The sequence below is a fragment of the Elephas maximus genome, chromosome 16 (genome assembly GCF_024166365.1).
Source record: "Elephas maximus indicus isolate mEleMax1 chromosome 16, mEleMax1 primary haplotype, whole genome shotgun sequence".
In the NCBI taxonomy this organism is placed as follows: Eukaryota; Metazoa; Chordata; class Mammalia; order Proboscidea; family Elephantidae; genus Elephas; species Elephas maximus.
The window spans coordinates 34274714-34293897 of NC_064834.1; the positions used below are offsets into that span (position 1 = coordinate 34274714).

The following is a 19184-nucleotide window of genomic DNA, read 5'->3' on the forward strand; positions in this document are numbered from 1 at the left end:
GATCTAACCATTCCGTCAAGCCATGAAGCCCCTTGGTACTACTCACAGTTAGCTTGTAGGAATTTGGGAACATAAAATATAAACAGTGCAACCATGTTTATAACTGAACTTTTAACAAGGAATCTGCTATTACTTCACTTACCACATTTTATTATAATTGATTAAACTGTGTGGTTTGCCTGGAAAACTCTAAACTCCAGGAGTACAGGTCTACTTCCTCTGCTCTTTCTATTTGTATTGCCAAGTGGATGCCAGGCACGCACATAGTATGTGTTCAATAAATATTTTTTGAATGCATAATTAAGCCTCTGTGAATAAAATCATCAGATTTTAACTGATTTAGTTAATATTTGTTGTTTTTAAGTTTCAGAGTCAACCTCTACCGATTCCAAGCTCAATCCATGGCAGCTGTTTTTTAATGAGAACAAAAATTTTCTGTGGATATAAGGCTATAAAAATAATACAAAGGAAAACATTTTCTCCAGTCAAATGTAAAATTGATCTATGCTTAAAAACTCGAGAGGGAAAATTGGAGTGCATAAGACACACTTTATAATATTGGCTAAGATAACTGAAAAGCTGTTGCCGTTGAGTCGATTCCAACTCATAGTGACCCTATAGGACAGAGTAGAACTGCCCCATAGCTTTTCCAAGGAGCACCTGGTGGATTTGAGCTGCTGACGTTTTGGTTAACAACTGTAACTCTTAACCACTGCGCCACCAGGGTTTCTTGGCTGAGATAGATAATATTTATTAAAAGTGTTCAAGTGTTATTTTTTTTTATTATTAATCCTGTATAGGTACAAACTCACATATTATTATTTAAATTAAACTTCCAGAAGCAGAGCTTATAAAATAATGATAAGGATAATAGCCATAATTTATGGAACGTGTACTATATGTCAGGCATAAATAAAGCTTTTTATACATGTTACATTCTTTAGCACACTCAATAACCTTCTGAAAGTAAGTAACGTCCCCATTTACAGATAAAGAAATAAGATTAGGGAAGCCAAGCAATTTTCCTAAGGCCTCATTGCTAGCAAATAGCAGAGCCAGAATTCAAACCCTATCAGAATCGTAAGAGAGTGACCTTAGCTTAGTTCAAGTGTGTTGAGAGGACATCCCTTGCTGTAGCCTTCAAAAATAAAAATGGTGACGAGGGTGAGGAAAAGAATGAAAGAGCAAAACAGCAGGGAGAGAGAATCCATTATTCTCTGACTGTGTGATTTTCAAACCACCAGGATCTGAATCGCCTGGAATACTTTTGCAAACGATATTCCTGGGCCTGACCCAGTGTATCTACTAAATCAGAATCTTTGAGCATGATACCAGGGAAACTCAGAATGTTAATTTGTCTCCAGCTGACTCTTACGGATTTATAACTTGAGAGCCACTGACTAAAAAGGATGTAGCATAAACTATATTAATGAGAAAAACAATATGTATAACAAAACTCTAGATTGCAGTTTTACCTTGCAAATAGTTTTATGAACTTGAGAAATTGTTTATTCTTAGGACTTCAGTTTTCATATCTTCAAGGGTAGGATATTTCAAGGGTCTGAGTAGAAATAACCTAAGGCAAAACTCTTAGTGATGTAAGCATTCTTTAGACAAGGTGTAAAAAGTAGTGTCTAAGCTTTTGGTCCGTTATTAGTTTTCTTATCTACAATTCATCCTAAGAATCCTGGGAGAGTTGATGTCTTTCTCTTGATTCATGCTTTTTGTAAACTGCTTTTCTTAGTTAAATATTTTAAATTAGATCACCCTGATGCAATTACGCCAAGGTTACAAACAATGGGAGTTCCAGTGGGTGTTTTTTTTTTCCCCCTTCCCACCTTCATTAAATTCCCTCACAGTAGATATAAAAAGTTTCTTAATTTGTACTGATTTGCAAATATATTGAATTCAAACATGTCAAAATAAATTGGATTTGTCTCTCGGTAGAAAGAAAGCAATAGAGCCAGATTGAATTCCAGTGAAATTTTACAGCATCCATTTAAAAACACTTTTATAATCCTAAACTGCATGGTATTTAAAATAATTAGGAGCTTTATTCCACACAGACAACATTTACTTTTACTGTTACTTCTTGAACTCAATAATAAAAGTAGATTTTAAATTGTGGAATAATTGTTCTGTCTATATTTATTCTGTAAAAGACTGGGTCTCACATTTAGACTGCAAATTCTGTTGTTTTAGTATAGTCATATTAAGACAACTCAGATATGTCAAAATGTATTTAATTGAAAGAGATTTATTGTAATCTCTATAAAAAATTGAAAATGTTTAACAGATATCTATGAATTAGTTTATATCTTCCTAAGGACAATTCAGTTGTTTGAGTTTTAAGTGTAAATTCTGCAGCAATTAGTTTCTCTAGGACATACTCTATCTTCAAAAATTAATTTTTAAACTGTGAATTTGGAATAATTTTGATCAGTCTCCTTCTTAGGAAAATACAACTGTTTTCCATATAAAACTTAGGGGAGGTAAGTGCAATGCAAATATTAAAATTAATGAGCTGATAAAATTTAAATTTGGTATTTGTCATAACTGTGTTTTTTGTTTTAATTAAAACAGTATTTAGGCTTCTATTTAAGTGTTAGTTGAGGTGATTTGGGAATTTTTATCAAAAACTTTGGATTTTGTTAAAATTGGACAATAAGCCCCAAAATGTTGCTCTTGGTGGGTAAAGAGGAATTAGCACAGCCATCAGGAATATTCCAGAACACATGGGCACCAAATTCAATTCAGATAAAGCCTTGTGAAAGAGTCTTCCGGTGAATGCCCTGCCTGAAGGCCATTTGAAAAATAGGAGTCCATAAGCCTCTCCAGTGTTCAATGTCCATCTCTTTCAAAGATATAACCATTTCTTTTCACATATTGTTAGTAATCCTTGTTTAGGGAACAGGAACGCAGTTGATCTCTTAAGTCTTAGGCCTCATCAGTGAAGGCTGCTTAGTTCCATTATTGATCCCTGACTGTTTTTAAGAGTTCCTTTTATTGAAAGAGTGCTTTTTAGTCAATTATATCATCAATAATAAGTCTAGCTTTGAAAGTTGGAATTTTTTAATTTAAGACAATCAACAACTATTTTGAATTAGATGTTAAAAAGTTAATTGGGAAGAAAGATTATGATGCATTATTTATTACAAAATTACAGGTATATTAATTAATAGTGAAAGAAAAGATTTGTTAAAAAGGAAGATTCTAAGAAATCCTATATTTGGCCATCTTGTTATTGTTTATGAAATTAAACAATAGATTTTGATTATACTCAACATAAGGAAAAAAATAAATCACTAAATCACATTGTATCAGACTCAGAATGGTAGAACTGGAAGATACATTACAGATAAAAAATAGCTTACCTAAAAAATCATAAACTGGCAGCCCATAGGTCTTAGTCATCTAGTGCTGCTATAACAGAAATACCACAAGTAGATGGCTTTAACAAAGAGAAGTTTATTCTCTCAAGAGTCCAGTAGGCTAGAAGTCTGAATTCCAGGTGCTGGCTCCAGGAGAAGGCTTTCTCTCTCTCTGTCAGCTCTAGAGGAAGGTCCTTGTCATCACTCTTCCTCAGGTCCAAAGGACATGCTCTGCTCCTGGCACTGCTTTCTTGGTGGTATGAGGTCCCCATCTCTCTTCTGGCTTCTCTCTCTTGTATCTCAAAAGAGATTGGCTTAAGACACTATCTAATCTTGTAAATTTCATCAATACAACTGCCACTAATCCATCACATTACATCATAGTGATAGGATTTACAACACGTGGGGAAATCACATCAGATGACAAAATGGTAGTCAATCGTACAATACTGGAGATCATGACCTAGCCAAGTTGATAAATATCTTTGGGGTACACAATTCAATCCATGACACTACGGGTCAAAGTTAGCCAGCTGATCTTTAAAAAAAAGAAATTTGCATTGGCTACCACAATTTAAAAGTTCATAGAATTTATATAAAAACTTAAGTTTCCTATTTTGTCTGAAAAATCAAACTAAGGCATGTAGTATCACATAGCAGTTACCCTTTTTAAATAGAACATGCTGTTTTTAATTGCCTACATGCACACCTCTGTTAATCTATACCCAGCCCAGTTTATTCAATTTTGTTATTTTTCTGGCCTCTTTGTGCATCTGATATTATATAAAAAATGGAGCCTGATTTATACCAGCTTCTTCATTTAGTGCTGAAGTTATATATGACTCCAAACAGATTATGTAATTTTCCCCAATCATGTAACTGATATTTTCCAGGGCATAAAATAAAAATTAAATGGGTCCTGCCTGGCAATAAATAGAAAAGAATTGATATTTTGTAATCTAAAACTCATTATCATAGAGGTTCATTTAATTCTGGGCAGGAGAAAATTGCATTTTTATAGTGTCTTTTGATTTTGATTGTAAGAAGTGTGTCGAAACAATAAGACAAAGGTTAATAGAGAGATATCTTATCTCGGAGTAAATCTGTTTTAAACATTTACTAACAAATTGAATTTTAAGTGCTTTTAGTGGTATGCTTTAAATTTAGTGGAAGTTGCTTCTCAAATTATGCCAGTTACTTTTTCTAGTATTATTTCCATTCTGATTTTGCAGTGGAGGTAGCAAAAATGGGCACAAAATAATTATTTTTTTAATATTTGAAATAACTGATGGCGTTCCTCTAATGCTAGAGCTAAAAGTACATTAGCTGCAGACATTACATTTTCATATTTTATAAAGATCAAGAGATCGAAAAATATAATAATTATAGAAAGTACAAAATTTAGCTGTCATTTCATGTAGTAACAAGATAGACAAGTATACAATTTTAACAGTGTGCAGTTCAAAAAAAAATTCCATTTTTGAAAATTATCCCAGAATATAACTAACACAGATTTCTTACATCAAAAACTTTAATAAGTTATATGTAACCTGACTTAAAAAAAATTAACAATCTATTGCTATAATTTTCACTTTATGTGTATTTGTCACCTATTTCTGTGTAACAATGTTACTATAAACATAATGGCTTAAAACAACACACATTTATTATCTAGTAGTTTCTGTGGGTCAAAGATCCAAGCATGGCTTTGCTGTGTCCTCTGCTTCACACTTTCTCATAAGGTTGTAATCAAGGTGCTGCCAACACTGGGATCTCATCTGAGGTTCTACTGGGAAAGGGTCCAATTCCAAACTCATGTGTTTGTTGACAAGATTCATTTCCTTGTGGTATTGCATTGAGGGCCATGGTTCCTTGCTGGCTGTTGCTCAGAAGTTGCCTTCAGTTTCTTGCCATGTGGGCCACTTCCCATGTTATCTTGCTCTATTACAGTTAGTAAGGGAGATAGTCCATAGAGTCTACTAGCAAGAAGGCAGTTACAACAGATGCCATGTAATCACTGAAGTGACAGCTTATCACCTTTGCCGTATTCTCTTGGTTATATGCAAGCCACAGTTCCCACCTGTCACTCAAGAGGAGGAGATTCTACAATGGTGTGAATAACAAGAGATAGAGATAATTGGGAGCCATCTTAGAGAATGCCTGCTACGCAATATTTCCAGTTCTCTCTAAAATAACACTTTCCAGGCTTAAGGATTTCACAATCATCATCATTGTTGTTGTTGCTAGGTGCTGTCAAGTTGTACAACAAAATGAAACACTGCTTGGTCTTGCACCATCACCACAATCGTTTCCATGCTTGAGGCCATCATTGCAGCCACTGTGCCAGTCCATCTCATTGAGGGTCTTCCTGTCTTTCACTGATCCTCTACTTTATGAATCATCATAAACCAAAAAAACGAAACAAACGAACAAATCTGTTTCTTTCAAGTTGATTCCAACTTATAGAGACCCTATGGGACAGAGTAGACCTGCCCCATAGGATTTCCAAGGAGAAGCTGGTGGAATTGAACTGCTGGTCTTTTGGTTGGCAGTCAACCTCTTAACCACTGGACCACCAGGACTCCACTAATCATCATAGTTAACCACTAATCAGTATGTCAAGTAGCAAATAGTCTTAATATATCTTCATAATCTAAAATATTACACAAAAATTGATCTATTAATAATCAAAACAGTCCATCAGAACCAGCCTTAGTGTCCTTTTTGTAAGTTCCTTTGCTTTTGTGGTAGACTATCATCATGTTAGATTCAAAATGGCAAAATCATCCTTATTTCATTGAACCAACACTGTGACAATAGAATAAAATTGTTAAGTCTTAGAATTTTTTACGTCAGATGGGTCTACCTAGGCAACTGAATCTTTTTCCAACCTAAGTACTTTTTTAATTAGTTGGGATCCTTTTGATTGGATATGAAAAAAAATCTAGATAAAGAGAAAATAAAAGAAAGTTTAGGTATATCTGTATTTAAAATCTCAGTCTAAGAGTTGGGGATGGTAAGACTTTGTCTCACTTACTCTGGACATGTTATCAGGAGGAACCAATCCCTGTAGAAGGACGTCATGGTTAGTAAGGTAGAGGGTCAGTGAAAAAGAAGTAGACCCTCGATAAGACAGATTGACACAGTGGCTGCAACAGTGAGCTCAAACATACTTATTGTTGTTAGGATGACGCAGAAACAGGCAATGTTTGGTTGTGTTGTACATAGGATTGCTATGAGTTGGAGCCAACTCTATGGCACCTAACAACAATGGTCTTTCTTTAGTTTATCTTGGTATTGTTATCAGAAAAGTGCTTCTCATCGGGTACCAGCATCAAAATTCTAGCAAAAAAAGAAAATATTTTTTTCGATAGTTACAGTAAAATTCCTGGGGGAAAACTCTCAGTGGTTTCACATGGGACATATACTCACACATAAACAGTAAACAAACAATGAAATGTACTCATTGGCCAAAGATGGATAGTATGATCACATATACACTATGGTTTATTTCAGCCCTACCCAAACCATTTGTACTAATAATGGAAGAGGCATGATTATAAAAATTAATATTTGGATGCCGTTATCAAAAAAAAGAAAAAATACAAGGGAAAACTGAATGAATGAGTGAATTAGTGAACATTAACTTTATACTTTTCATTAAAAATGCTTCAGTTATAAGTTGGTTCTTATTATTTAGTACAAAAAATATTTATTGAAAATGGAATGAATATATTGACCATCATTAGGTGCTCGAACATTTATTAAATAGATGGCTTTATATTTAGGTAACTTAGTCAATCAAGCATCTGGACTACAGTGGCAAAACATAGCAATTTGGATAAGATTTTTGTAAAAGGGCCATATATAATCAATTTTTCAGAATGTACTGGTAGCTTAGGATTTGATATAAAAGGCTTCCTTAAAGGTACAAAAGAATGTGCTTGATGTAATCTAAATTAGAAGAACTGAGAGGATGGAGATAAAAATAGTGATCCCAGAAAACTAGGTACTGAAAGAAAATGCCATGTGGAAGAAATGGCACTAAGATTTGTCTTACTGGCCTGAGAACAGAGGCTAAAGCTTATAGAAGCCAGACGGGATAGATAGAGAGACTGAACTGGAAAAAACATCCAGAGGTATTGTTAAAACTTTCTATTTAATAATTTTCTAATTCTGTTAGAGCTGATTGACATAAACTAATAAAAATTATAAAAGGGAGATTATTTTGCTTTACTTTATGTTGATAAAGTTATGATAGGCTAGTTGTAGTGACCAACATTTGAAAATTGAGATTATGAGAATAAAATAATGTGCTTTTGAAAATATATTTTTTAAATTGGGTAGGTATCTGTCTTAGTTTCCTGGGGCCATAACAAAATGTGGGTGGTTTTAAAGAACAGAGACTTTTTTTCTGATAGTTCTGTAGCCTGGAAGTCTGGATTCAGGCATTAGGAGAGCTATGTTCTCTTTCTGTTTGTTCCAAGGGAAGAGCCTCCCTTGTCTCCTTCAGTTTCTAGTAGCCCTGGGTGGTTTCTGGTATGCCTTGGCTTATAGATGGATCCTCACATGCTGTCTTCCACCATGTTTCTGCTTCAGTACCTATCCTTCCCTTTTATATGATGCCACTCAGAAGGGGTTAGGATTAGAACCCATCCTACCCTGATAGGATTTGTTAACTGGTATCATCTGCAAAGAAAAATGCTTTTTTCCCAAGCAAGGTCTCATTCACTGGTTGCAGGGGTTAGAAAGTCAACACACCTTTTTGAGCGGCACAATTCAATCCATGATAGTATTATACTACTAAGGACATAACATTGTTACAGTTAAGCAAATAAGGTAATTCGAAAAAGGTACATTGTGTGACAAGTCATCCTTCAAATATTTTTTTTGTACAATTAGAACTCTACAGTTGCTTTAATATACTAACAAAAACACAAGTGCAATGTTTTATTTTAAGAAACAAGATTAGGTAACCAATTGTATACATGTATTGGTTTCAATCCAGATTTTTTTTAGAGACGAATAGAATTTTGTACAACTTTTGGTGGATAATAGAGTAGTAGTATATTTCATCTTAAATTAAGAATAATGTAGCTGATAAGACACTCTTAACCAAGAGCCTTTGCATGGTTTTGAACCTACCTTCTTGGGACTGGTGCCTTGGAAACAGTGGTGGGGTAGTGGTTAAGAGCTACAGCTGCTAACCAAAAGGTCAGCAGTTCAAATTTACCGGGTGTTCCTTGGAAACCATATGGGGCCTTTCTACTCTATTCTGTAGGGTCACTGAGTCAGAATCGACTCAATGGTAATGAGTAATGGATTTTTTTAATGTGTGTATACACACATACACATACAATGCTTAAAAATTCTATTGTTAGCAGCCATCTAAGATGCATCAATTGGTCTCAACCCACCTGGATCAAAGGAGAATGAAGAACACCAAGGTCACATGATAACTATGAGCCCAAGAGACAGAAAGGGCCACATGAACCAGAGACTTACATCATCCTGAGACCAGAAGAACTAGATGGTGCCTGGCCACAACCAATGACTGCCCTGACAGGGAGCACAACAGAGAGCCCTTGAGGGAGCAGGAGATCAGTGGGATGCAGACCCCAAATTCTCATAAAAAGACCAGACTTAATGGTCTGACTGAGACTAGAAGAATCCCGGGGGTCATGATCCCCAAACCTTCTGTTGGCCCAGGACAGGAACCATTCCCAAAGACAACTCATCAGACATGGAAGGGACTGGACAATGGGTAGGAGAGAGATGCTGATGAAGAGTGAGCTACTTGTATCAGGTGGACACTTGAGACTGTGTTGGCATCTCCCATCTGGAGGGGAGATGGGAGGGTATAGAGGGTTAGAAACTGGCAAAATTGTCACGAGAGACTGGAAGGGCTGACTGATTAGGGGGAGAGTACGTGGGAGTATGGAGTAAGGTGTATATAAGCTTATATGTGACAGGCTGACTTGTAAACGTTCACTTAAAGCTCAATAAAAATTATTAAAAAAAATTCTATTGTTAAATTCAAATCTCTATCGTGGCAAAAAGGCCCATAAAAAATAAATCATCTTCTCTAATTCTGCAGACCTCCTCCAGTAAGTGAACTTGCAACCAGAGGGACCATGGTTGGTGTAATTTCTGCAGCTGCCATCAATCAGAGTATTGTGTACTCCATTGTTGCAGGAAATGAAGAGGGTGAGTAGATTCTGTAGTCTGTGTCTTCACCATAAACCAATAAACTTGGATTTATAATTAATTTTAGATTGAATTTTCATTTATCCTACATTTTCTAATTAAATTTTGCCCATCTTAAATGTAATGGTAACTATATATCCTAATTAGATTAAAAACCAGGCTGTTAGTAATAGGCTTTTTTGCTTGTTTTACCTCCCACAAGGAAATACTACATTTTTTTACCTCTGGAAATATCCCCCTTATTTAGGAATATTGTGATGACAGTACTTTGCATTTAAGGCATCATATTTTCAGCTTTCCGTCATAATAGTTGCCTACTCTCTCCACTGTTTTGTACCATTGATGATGCTTACTCCAAGTCAAACCTTAGCCAAATCTTAAAGAAATTTTAGAATCATAAATAAATGTGAATGCCAAAAGATCCACATTCATGTTAAAAGTCACGTATAAAAAACCAAACCCATTACCACAGAATTGATTCTGACTCATAGCTACCCTATAGGACAGAGTAAAACTGCTCACAGTGTTTCTAAGGCTATAAATCTTTAAAGAGGCTGATTGCCACATCTTTCTTCTGTCGAGTGGCTGATGGGTTCAAACCACCAGCGTTTCAGTGAGCAGCCGAGTGCTTAACGACTGACCACCAGGGCCCCTTAAAGTCATGTATATTATCCTTATAATACAGTTTCTCAAATAGTAAAATTCGGTATACAATTAACTTAATTATTGCTTTTGTTTGGTAGCCAAGCTCTTAACCACTGTGCCACCAGGGTTCCAAAATAAGCATAGTATATCTATAATTTGAGTTTTAACTACCAATAACTTCTTACTAAGAATGGGCAACAGTTTGCTAGCCTCTGAATTAAATTCATAGCTCAGTCATTCTCATCGAATGCTGTTTCACCTACCCACCCACAGATTAGATGTCCTCTATGTTCCTCTGGGATCACTCTGAGTCAGAATCAACTCAAGGGCAACGGATTTAGTGTTTTTGATTTTTATGTTCCCTTTCAATTGGCTGAATCACCTCGCATATTTTAAGTGCTCAAGGAATAAAAATAGTTAATAAATATTCAATAAATGAATGAATGTTAAATATTTACTAAATAAATAAATATCAATGCTCTTAAACAGTTTGGAAGGAAATTTTAAAGATCTTTTATGTTTCATTGACTAACAATTACTCTAAAATGCTGCCCTTGTAGCAAATATTCAACATCTTATTTTCTTATTGCCTTTCTTCTGCATTTCTACTTGTACTGCTAGGCCTTATCCCTCAATATATTGCTAAACTTCTTTTTCCTTGTACTTCCAACATCTTAAAGCTATAATTTATCTATTCAGGTTCTTTCTCTCTATGATTCTGTTTATTCTCTGCCTTGAAGAAAGCAAACTTAGCTCTGCTTGTCCTCTTCTTTCTCTCCACCATGACTATTTTACGTTTGATTCATTGATTTATTCATTCATTCAACAAACATTTATCGATTATCTACTACTTTTTTTTTTTTTATCTACTATAAGGAAACACTGGTGGCATAGTGGTTAAGTGCTACGGCTGCTAACCAAAGGGTCAGAAGTTCAAATCCACCAGATGCTCCTTGGAAACTCTATGGGGCAGTTCTACTCTGTCCTATAGGGTCACCATGAGTTGGAACCGACTCAACGGCACTGGATTGGATCTACTATAAGCGCTTATACAGCAGTGAACAATATAGATAAATCTTTGCCCTTTTACACAGCCAGGTACAAATATTGTGACAACCTAACCTCATTCCTCCTAGACAGTCTTCATTTATGTTTGTTGTTCTGGCACAATTATTAGTAGCTCTCTTTTTTACTATCCTGTGTCTCAATATATATGATAAATTATTTGTTCACTCTAGGTATAAGATAAATAATAATGGTGTCCAAGAATTCAAGAAAGAAAATGGCTTAAGAAGAAGGGAGATATCAAGTGTGAAATACCCTTTTAGTTTGAATAAGATGACTGTGGAAATTGACCACTGGATTTGTTCATGCAGAAGTCAAGAAACAAAAGCAGTTTTGATGGGATGGTGGGGACAAAAGCCTGATTAGAGTGGATACAAAGAGAATAGTGGAAACTCGCACTGCAGACTAAATAGCATACTAGGTATTTTCAAGGGGGGAAATGATAATTTTAATGTTTTTCTGGGTTCTCAAAAAAGTAGAGATATCTCCAAGCCAAATAAAAGACAATAAAACAAATGCGTGGCAAGAAGAGTACTTCTTGGTAAGTAAACCTAAACTTTGGGCTCACTTCACAGTCAAGGAGCTGAACTGAGACTCCTGAACTAAGTCAACAACATGAAAAGGGCTAGAGTAGCTCAAAGTTAGTAGTATTGCTAGTTTCCAAGTGAAGCAAAAGAAATCCTCCCCGTTTACGCACTTAAGATTCTCACAGATTATCTCTAAGATAATCTAATGCAGAACAGAATTTAAAATTCTCATGAACTCCAGACTTCCTGGAACCATGAGGGTTGGATGAACTCCTGAAACTATTGCCCGAAGTTAATCTTTTAACTTTAAACCAAAAATATCTCCTGAACTCTTTTTAGAACCAAACGTAAGTGTAGCTTATCTAGTAAAAAATGTCTGCCTTGAGCATTATGCTCTTTTAAGACTATATGGGATCAACGTGACAACACAAACTTGAAACATTAGATAGGACCTTTAGGAAGCAGTGATTCTATGTCAGTGGTGGAGGAACAACTCAGAAAATGTGGGTGAGAATGGATGCACAACTCAAAGAATATAATCAATGTCACTAAATGGTACATGTAGAAACTGTTGAATTGGTATATATTTTGCTGTGTATATTCTCAACAACCACAAAATAAAATTTGAAAAAATCAGGCAAGAAAGTCTTTTGCTCATAATGATAGACTAAATGATTTAGACAAACTTTCCCACTGAGAACAACCAGAAAAGTTGTGCAAAGAATGTTTGAGAGAATTAGAGAGCTAACAAATGAAAATCATACAGTCAGTTCCAGAAAAAGAAAGCACAGAGAAGTGAATTAATGTAACGAAAATTGGAGTTCCAGGTCACCAATGAGAGGAAACCTTGATAAATTTCCCAGTTTTATGTTGGGATTCCAAAGAAATGAACCTAACAATAATGGCTAAATGGCTTTGAATTATCCCAGTTCCTGACTGGATTGATGTGAAATAAGTTGGCTGATGCCTTCATCCTCCAGTCATACCCAGTTGTAAATGTACCTACAGGAAAATAAAATGGATTTTAAAATAATGTTTGACAAGTTTGAAGAAATAAAATAGATGAATTCAAGCAGGAAACTAGAATTTTTCTTTTTAATTAAAATGAAAATTATAGAGCTGAAAATATAATAAATGAAATTAAGAACCCATAGGGGTGATAGAAAAATTGGGTTATGGTTAATGGTGATGGCTGAACAACATAATGAAGATATTTAATGTCACTGAACTGCACATGTGAAAATTGTTGAAATGATGATTTGATGATTTTTTTTGTGTGTGGTAAATATCTATGTATTTACTACAATAAAAAAAAATAGATACAACAATGAAAAAAAAATCATAGGTTATCAGCAGATTAGACTCAACTGAAGAGAGAAGTAATAAATTCAAAGATAGATCTGAAGAAAATACACTTTAAGAATTTACATGGAAGACAAAATAGAAAGGAACAAAAAACAGAGGGAGGAAAAGAGGGAGAGAGGGAGGGAGGGAGGAAGGAAGGAAGGAAGGTGTCTTATTATCTCGTGCTGCAGCAACAGAAATACCACAAGTGGATGGCTTTAACAAAGGCAAACTTATTTTCGCACAGTTCAGTGGGTTACAAGTCTAAATTCAGGGCATCAGCTCCAGAGGAAGGCTTTCTCTGTCAGCTCTAGAGGAAAGTCCTTGTCTTCAATCTTCCCCTGGTCGAGGAGCTTCTCAGGCTCAGAGACCTCATGTCCAAAGGATGCACTCTGCTCCTTGTGCTGCTTTCTTGGTAGTATGAATTCCCCAACTCTCCCCTTGCTTCCCTTTCCTTTTAAAAGGTGGTGCAGGCCCCACCCCAGGAAAACTCCCTGTACCTTGCATCAGGGAGGTGACCTGAGTAAGGGTGGTATTACAATCCCACCCTAATCCTCTCAACATAAAATTACAATCACAAAACAGAGGACAACCACACGATACTGGGAATCACGGCCTAACCAAGTTGATATGCACATTTTTGGGGGAACATAATTTAATCCACGACAGAAGGAAAGGAAGGGAAGGCAGGAAGGTAGAAAGGAGGAAAGAAACATAAGGAAAACAGGGTTACAGTCAAACAAAAACATGTATTTGGAATTTCATAAGGAAAGGGAGAATTAGGGCAGAAGCAATATTTAAAGAGATGACTTAGAATTTTATAAAACTGATGAAAGACATTGTACAAAAAACCAAACCCAGTGCCGTCGAGTCAATTCCGACTCATAGCGACCCTATAGGACAGAGTAGAACTGCGCCATAAAGTTTCCAAGGAGCGCCTGGTGGATTCGAACTGCCGACCCTTTGGTTAGCAGCCAGTAGCACTTAACGACTATGCCACCAGGGTTTCCGAAAGACATTGTAGTGGCTTTAAAATGCCCATGAAGGCTTTGATTCTCCTGTTTTCAAGATGAGAACCTACTTCGTCTCCATATAAGTGTGGACTGGACTAAATAACTTGCTTCTAATAAACAAAACAAAGCAAAAGTTACATTGTATGACTTCAGAAAGTGGTTCATAAATTTCCTACTTAGAGGAGTGAGATAACTCACTCTGGGAGAAGCCATCTGCCATGTTTTGAGAGCATTCTAGCTGCCCGATTAAGAGGCCCACTTGATGAGGTCCAATTGATGTTGGCCTTCAACCAAAAGCCAGCCTGGAACTGAGTCCTCTGCCCATAACCGTGTGAGCAAGCCATCTTGGAAGTGGATCCTCCAGCCCCGTGAAGGCTTCATGTGATGAACTCCATCCGACATTATGTCTGCAATGTTGTGGGAGACCCTGAGTCAGAACCATCCAACTAAGTCACTCCTAGATAACATACCTTCAAAAATTATATGAAGTTAAAGATTTTTTTTACACACCATCCACAAAACCACTAGAATTTTAAGAAGCAAATTTGGAAAAACACTAAAGTTGATCATTTCCAGAGCTAGAATATCATTTCCAAAGGCCAGCCAGCATCTGTCATTTTTATACACTATCCTTGCTACAAATAGGTGTTTCAATACTGTTGTTTTAAATCACAGTGCTTTTTTAAAGGAATTCTTTTTTTGCTTATAGTGTAAAGAAAATGACCAAAGCAATTGTATTTTAAAACCTAGGTGCATTTGGAATCAATAACATCACAGGTGTTATTTATGTAAACGCTCCCCTGGACTATGAGACAAAGACAAGTTATATACTTCGGGTCCAAGCTGATTCCCTGGAAGTGGTCCTAGCCAATCTTCGAGTTCCTTCAAAAAGTAAGTCATTTTACTTAAAGGTTTTACAAGAATTTTATGGCATATCTGCTCATTTTTTAGTGAGAATGCATTTGTGTAAATAATGTTCTTGTTAAGCAGACAGGAAGATCATTAACACTCAGAGGAAATCTCCCATTCATTTTAACACCTGATATGAGAATGCAGGGAGTGATTTCATAAGCAGAAATGTCAAGACAATAACACACTTCTTTTAAACTGTATACAATGGCTTTATTATGTCATCATTATTTGTGTATGTTAAATCATAAACCTGGCTCTTAATCCCGTTGTGAGGCTCTAGACAACCCTCTGGAAAGTATATTGCTAAAGAATCCACGACTGCTAGGCGTTCCCTGAATTCTGTGGCTTCTTGTACTGATGTATTTTCTTAAAGCAGAGGAGAAAACATCTTAAAATTAGTGATTGACATTTACTGTAATGTTTATATGTGGTATCATATTTAATTCACATGTTTCTATGAGATGAGAATTATTATTCCTATTTTACATAGACAAAAATATTTTACAAAGTACTTTGATTTTTCAACAACACCTTCGGTAAATGAAAGATTTGAGATTTGAGCCCAGTCTGTTTGACTCCCAAATCTTTCTTTGACATTTCATTGGCATGTAATATACCTACACAGAGAGGCAAGCAAGAGCCAAGTCGTGAAGGGGGCTGGTACAAGAGAGATGTTAACAATAATGGGGTAAATATGACTCCCCCCATCCAGCGAATCAGTACTTTTTGCATTTAAGCAATTCATCTTTTTCTAATCGTTCACTTTTTGAATCTTGAAGTCCCAAGAAAATCAAATTTAACTTAAACTTTAGTAGAACAGGGTCCCAGGTAGAGTATGAAGTGGTAGACAGGATCTGGAACACTCACCTTCTGCACTGGGAGCATTCCTGGTCATTCTGTCACAGCACTCCATCTATCAGATCCTTTAGAAGGGGGAGGAGATGAAAAGACCAGCGCAAGGGTACAAATATGAATACCAGGAGAAGAGAGCCCAGGTAGTGTGAGGGAAAGGAGAACATGATGGGAGTAAAGGCACAGGGTGCATTATAGATTTTTTTTTAATCAGTTCAGCAATTAATGGTAATAAAAATAAATCACATCTTTTCATTTATTCTAAACCTCACTTATGGACTGCTGTACAGTCTCTTGTATAGGTACCAACTAAATCATTTGAAAAACCATATTATGTACAGTGCATCCTTTGAATGAAAAAAATTAAATTGTACTCAGTAATTATACTTCACTTCCATAATTAAATTTTGTAAAAACAGCGGAGCAGTTCTTTTAGGTTTTTAAATCTTTAAATTGCAGGCAATTATATTTTTTATAACATTGTAGGGGATGCTTCAAATTATAGGTTGAACTGATCATACCAGGAGTCAAAAGGTTGGAGTAGTTTTAAATTATATAATGCAAATTATATTATGGCAGCTACAAATAAACGGAAAGGAAGGAACAATTGAAAACAGTATTTGTCATCTTTATTCAAAGCAAATGAGCAGTTTGTTTAGAAAGAAAATTTTGCTAAATATTTAGGTTGTAAAACTTGGCATTTGAACTCTCACTTATGAATATTTTGAAAAGCTTTATAAGAAGTAAATGCAAGTAGGTCTCATTAATGTAAGTTGAAGTACTATAAGCAAATACTAATAAATTTTAGCTAATGCACGTGTATGTACTTGTATGTCCCCCAGTGTGCATATGGAGGTGAGACCAATTAACAAATTCATCAATTATCTTTTCAGAAATGCCAGAAGCCTAAAAGCTAAGTGTTAGTTTGTTTAGTGCCTATGCTTTCACTCTGTCGTTAGCATTTTGTGATTGACCTTTGTTTCTCGAGTTTGAAATACAAAACCCATGTTTTTCAAACACAGTTCCATTTATTGACTGTTAATGACCTATAATCAAGCCCTAGCCAATTAGCTATACAATTAATAAGGCCATTATGTAAATGGAAGTTATTTAAATAATTGTCTGAAGATTCAGTCTTGCTTGTGAATGAACTGCCCTGTGGTCTTTAGCTCTACCATATAGCATATGAATAAAAGTAATAATAAGAAGTTTAACTTATACAGTAATTTTTTATTGTGATTTCTTTACCAAGAATTTGTTAATAAAATCCTTTTTGATGACAGTTTTCCAGCTATGTTGTAACTGGATTTAATATTTAAATGTAAATTAATAATTAAAAAAGAAAAAAATCTATTACTTACCTCATAAGTTTGACACTAGGAATATTTAAAAATATTTTAACCTTTTAGCATGGAATATTTCAAACTTAGAAAATTACAGAGAATATTATAAAGAACCCCCATGTATCAACTATCCAACGTCAACAATATCACCAAAAAAAAAGAGTAGAACTGCCCCATAGTGTTTCCAAGGAGCAGCTCGTGGATTCAAACTGCCAACTTTTTGGTTAGCAGCCAAGTTCATAACTACTGCACCACAAGGGCTCCCAACATTATCAGTTCCAGGGAAATCTTGTTTCATCTATACTCTCATCTATTCCTAAATCTATTCTTTTGAAGGAAATCAGAAATGTAAATGTTTATCTATAAATATTTTAGTGTGTATCTCTTAAAGATAAAGACTCTTAAAAATCACAGTGCAATTGCTTTTGTTGTTCATTGCTGTCCAGTCAATTACGACTCATGGCAATCCCATGAGTGTACCTTTCTTGGTTATCTAGTGCTGCTATAACAGAAACCCCTCAAGTAAATGGCTTTAACAAAGAGAAGTTTATTTTCTAGGAGGCTAGAAGTCTGAGTTCAGGGCACTGGCTACAGGGGAAGGCTTTCTCTCTATGTAGGCTCTGGGGGAAGGTCTTTGTCATCAGTCTTTCCTTGGTCTGGGAACATCTCAGCACAGGAACCTTAGGTCCAAAGAACGTGCTCTGCTCCTGGCACTGCTTTCTTGGTGGTATGAGGTCCCTATGTCTCTCTGCTGGCTTCTCTTTTTTATATCTCAAAAGAGATTGGCTTAAGACATTATCTAATCTTATAGATCTCATCAATATAACTGCCACTAATCCCTCCCATGGAAACCCTGGTGGCCTAGCAGTTAAGAGCTACTGCTGCTAACCAAAAGGTCAGCGGTTTGAATCTGCCAGCTGCTCCTTGGAAACCCTATGGGGAAGTTCTACTCTATCCTATAGAGTCTCTATGAGTCGGAATTGACACAATGGCAACGGGTTTGGTTTGGTTGGTTTTTTAATCCATCTCATTATAGTGACAGGATTTAAAACAGATAGGGAAATCACATCAGGTGACAAAATGATAGACAATCATACAGTGCTGGGAATCATGATCTAGCCAAGTTGACAGATACTTTTGGGGGGCACAATTCAATCCACGAGTAGCGTAAAACTGCTCCATAGGGTTTTCAAGGTGTGACCTTTTGGAAGCAGACTGCCAAGGCTGTCTTCTGAGGCACCTCAGGGTGTGTTCCAATGGTCAACCTTTCAAGCACTTGATCATTTGCACCACCCAGAGATTCCCATGTTTTATAGGGAAGAAAAAACATATCCCTGTAAGTCAGAAATGTGATATTTTCCCTTTTTTTCCCTAGTTGACTGAGTCAATTCTGACTCATAGTAATCCTATAGTACAAAGTAGAACTGCCTCATAGTATTTCCAAGGAGCGACTGGTGGATTTGAACTGGCGACCTTTTCGTTAACAGTCATAGCTCTTAATCAGTGCGCACCAGGGCTTCAATAAACTCTAGATTCAGCAAGTCATGATCCCAAATTCAAGGCCTAGAGAGATTTGTTTTTCTTGAGACCTGTGCTACATCATTCATTGCCTTGACACTTATGTACTGAGTATCTGTAATATACCAATTACCAAGTACTGTAATAGGATTTCAGGAAACAAAATAAAGAAACAAAGTTCCTGGCCTCAAGACCCCTTAGTTTAATGTAAGATCAAGATAAACAAATAGCGACAAGGTAATTTCTACACTATTACCAAGTGTATTGTGTGGTGGTATTTGTTACACGGTTCAATATAGTACAGAAGAATAAACAAACTTTTCAAGTGGGTTGGTTGATCTTTGAACTTAAAGAGTGAGTAGAAAGGGTTTGAAAGAGGGATTTCAA

At 35.9% G+C, this 19184-nt stretch overlaps 1 protein-coding gene across 1 annotated transcript in view; it reads left to right on the top strand.

Annotated features, from left to right (window-relative positions):
- PCDH15 (protocadherin related 15) overlaps positions 1 to 19184 on the top strand; it is a 999309-nt gene that overhangs the window by 833325 nt on the left and 146800 nt on the right. Inside the window, exons 25-26 of the mRNA XM_049855421.1 lie at positions 9469 to 9578; positions 14923 to 15063. Of these exons, the coding sequence (XP_049711378.1) occupies positions 9469 to 9578; positions 14923 to 15063 (251 nt within the window). The remainder of the gene's footprint in view (positions 1 to 9468; positions 9579 to 14922; positions 15064 to 19184) is intronic.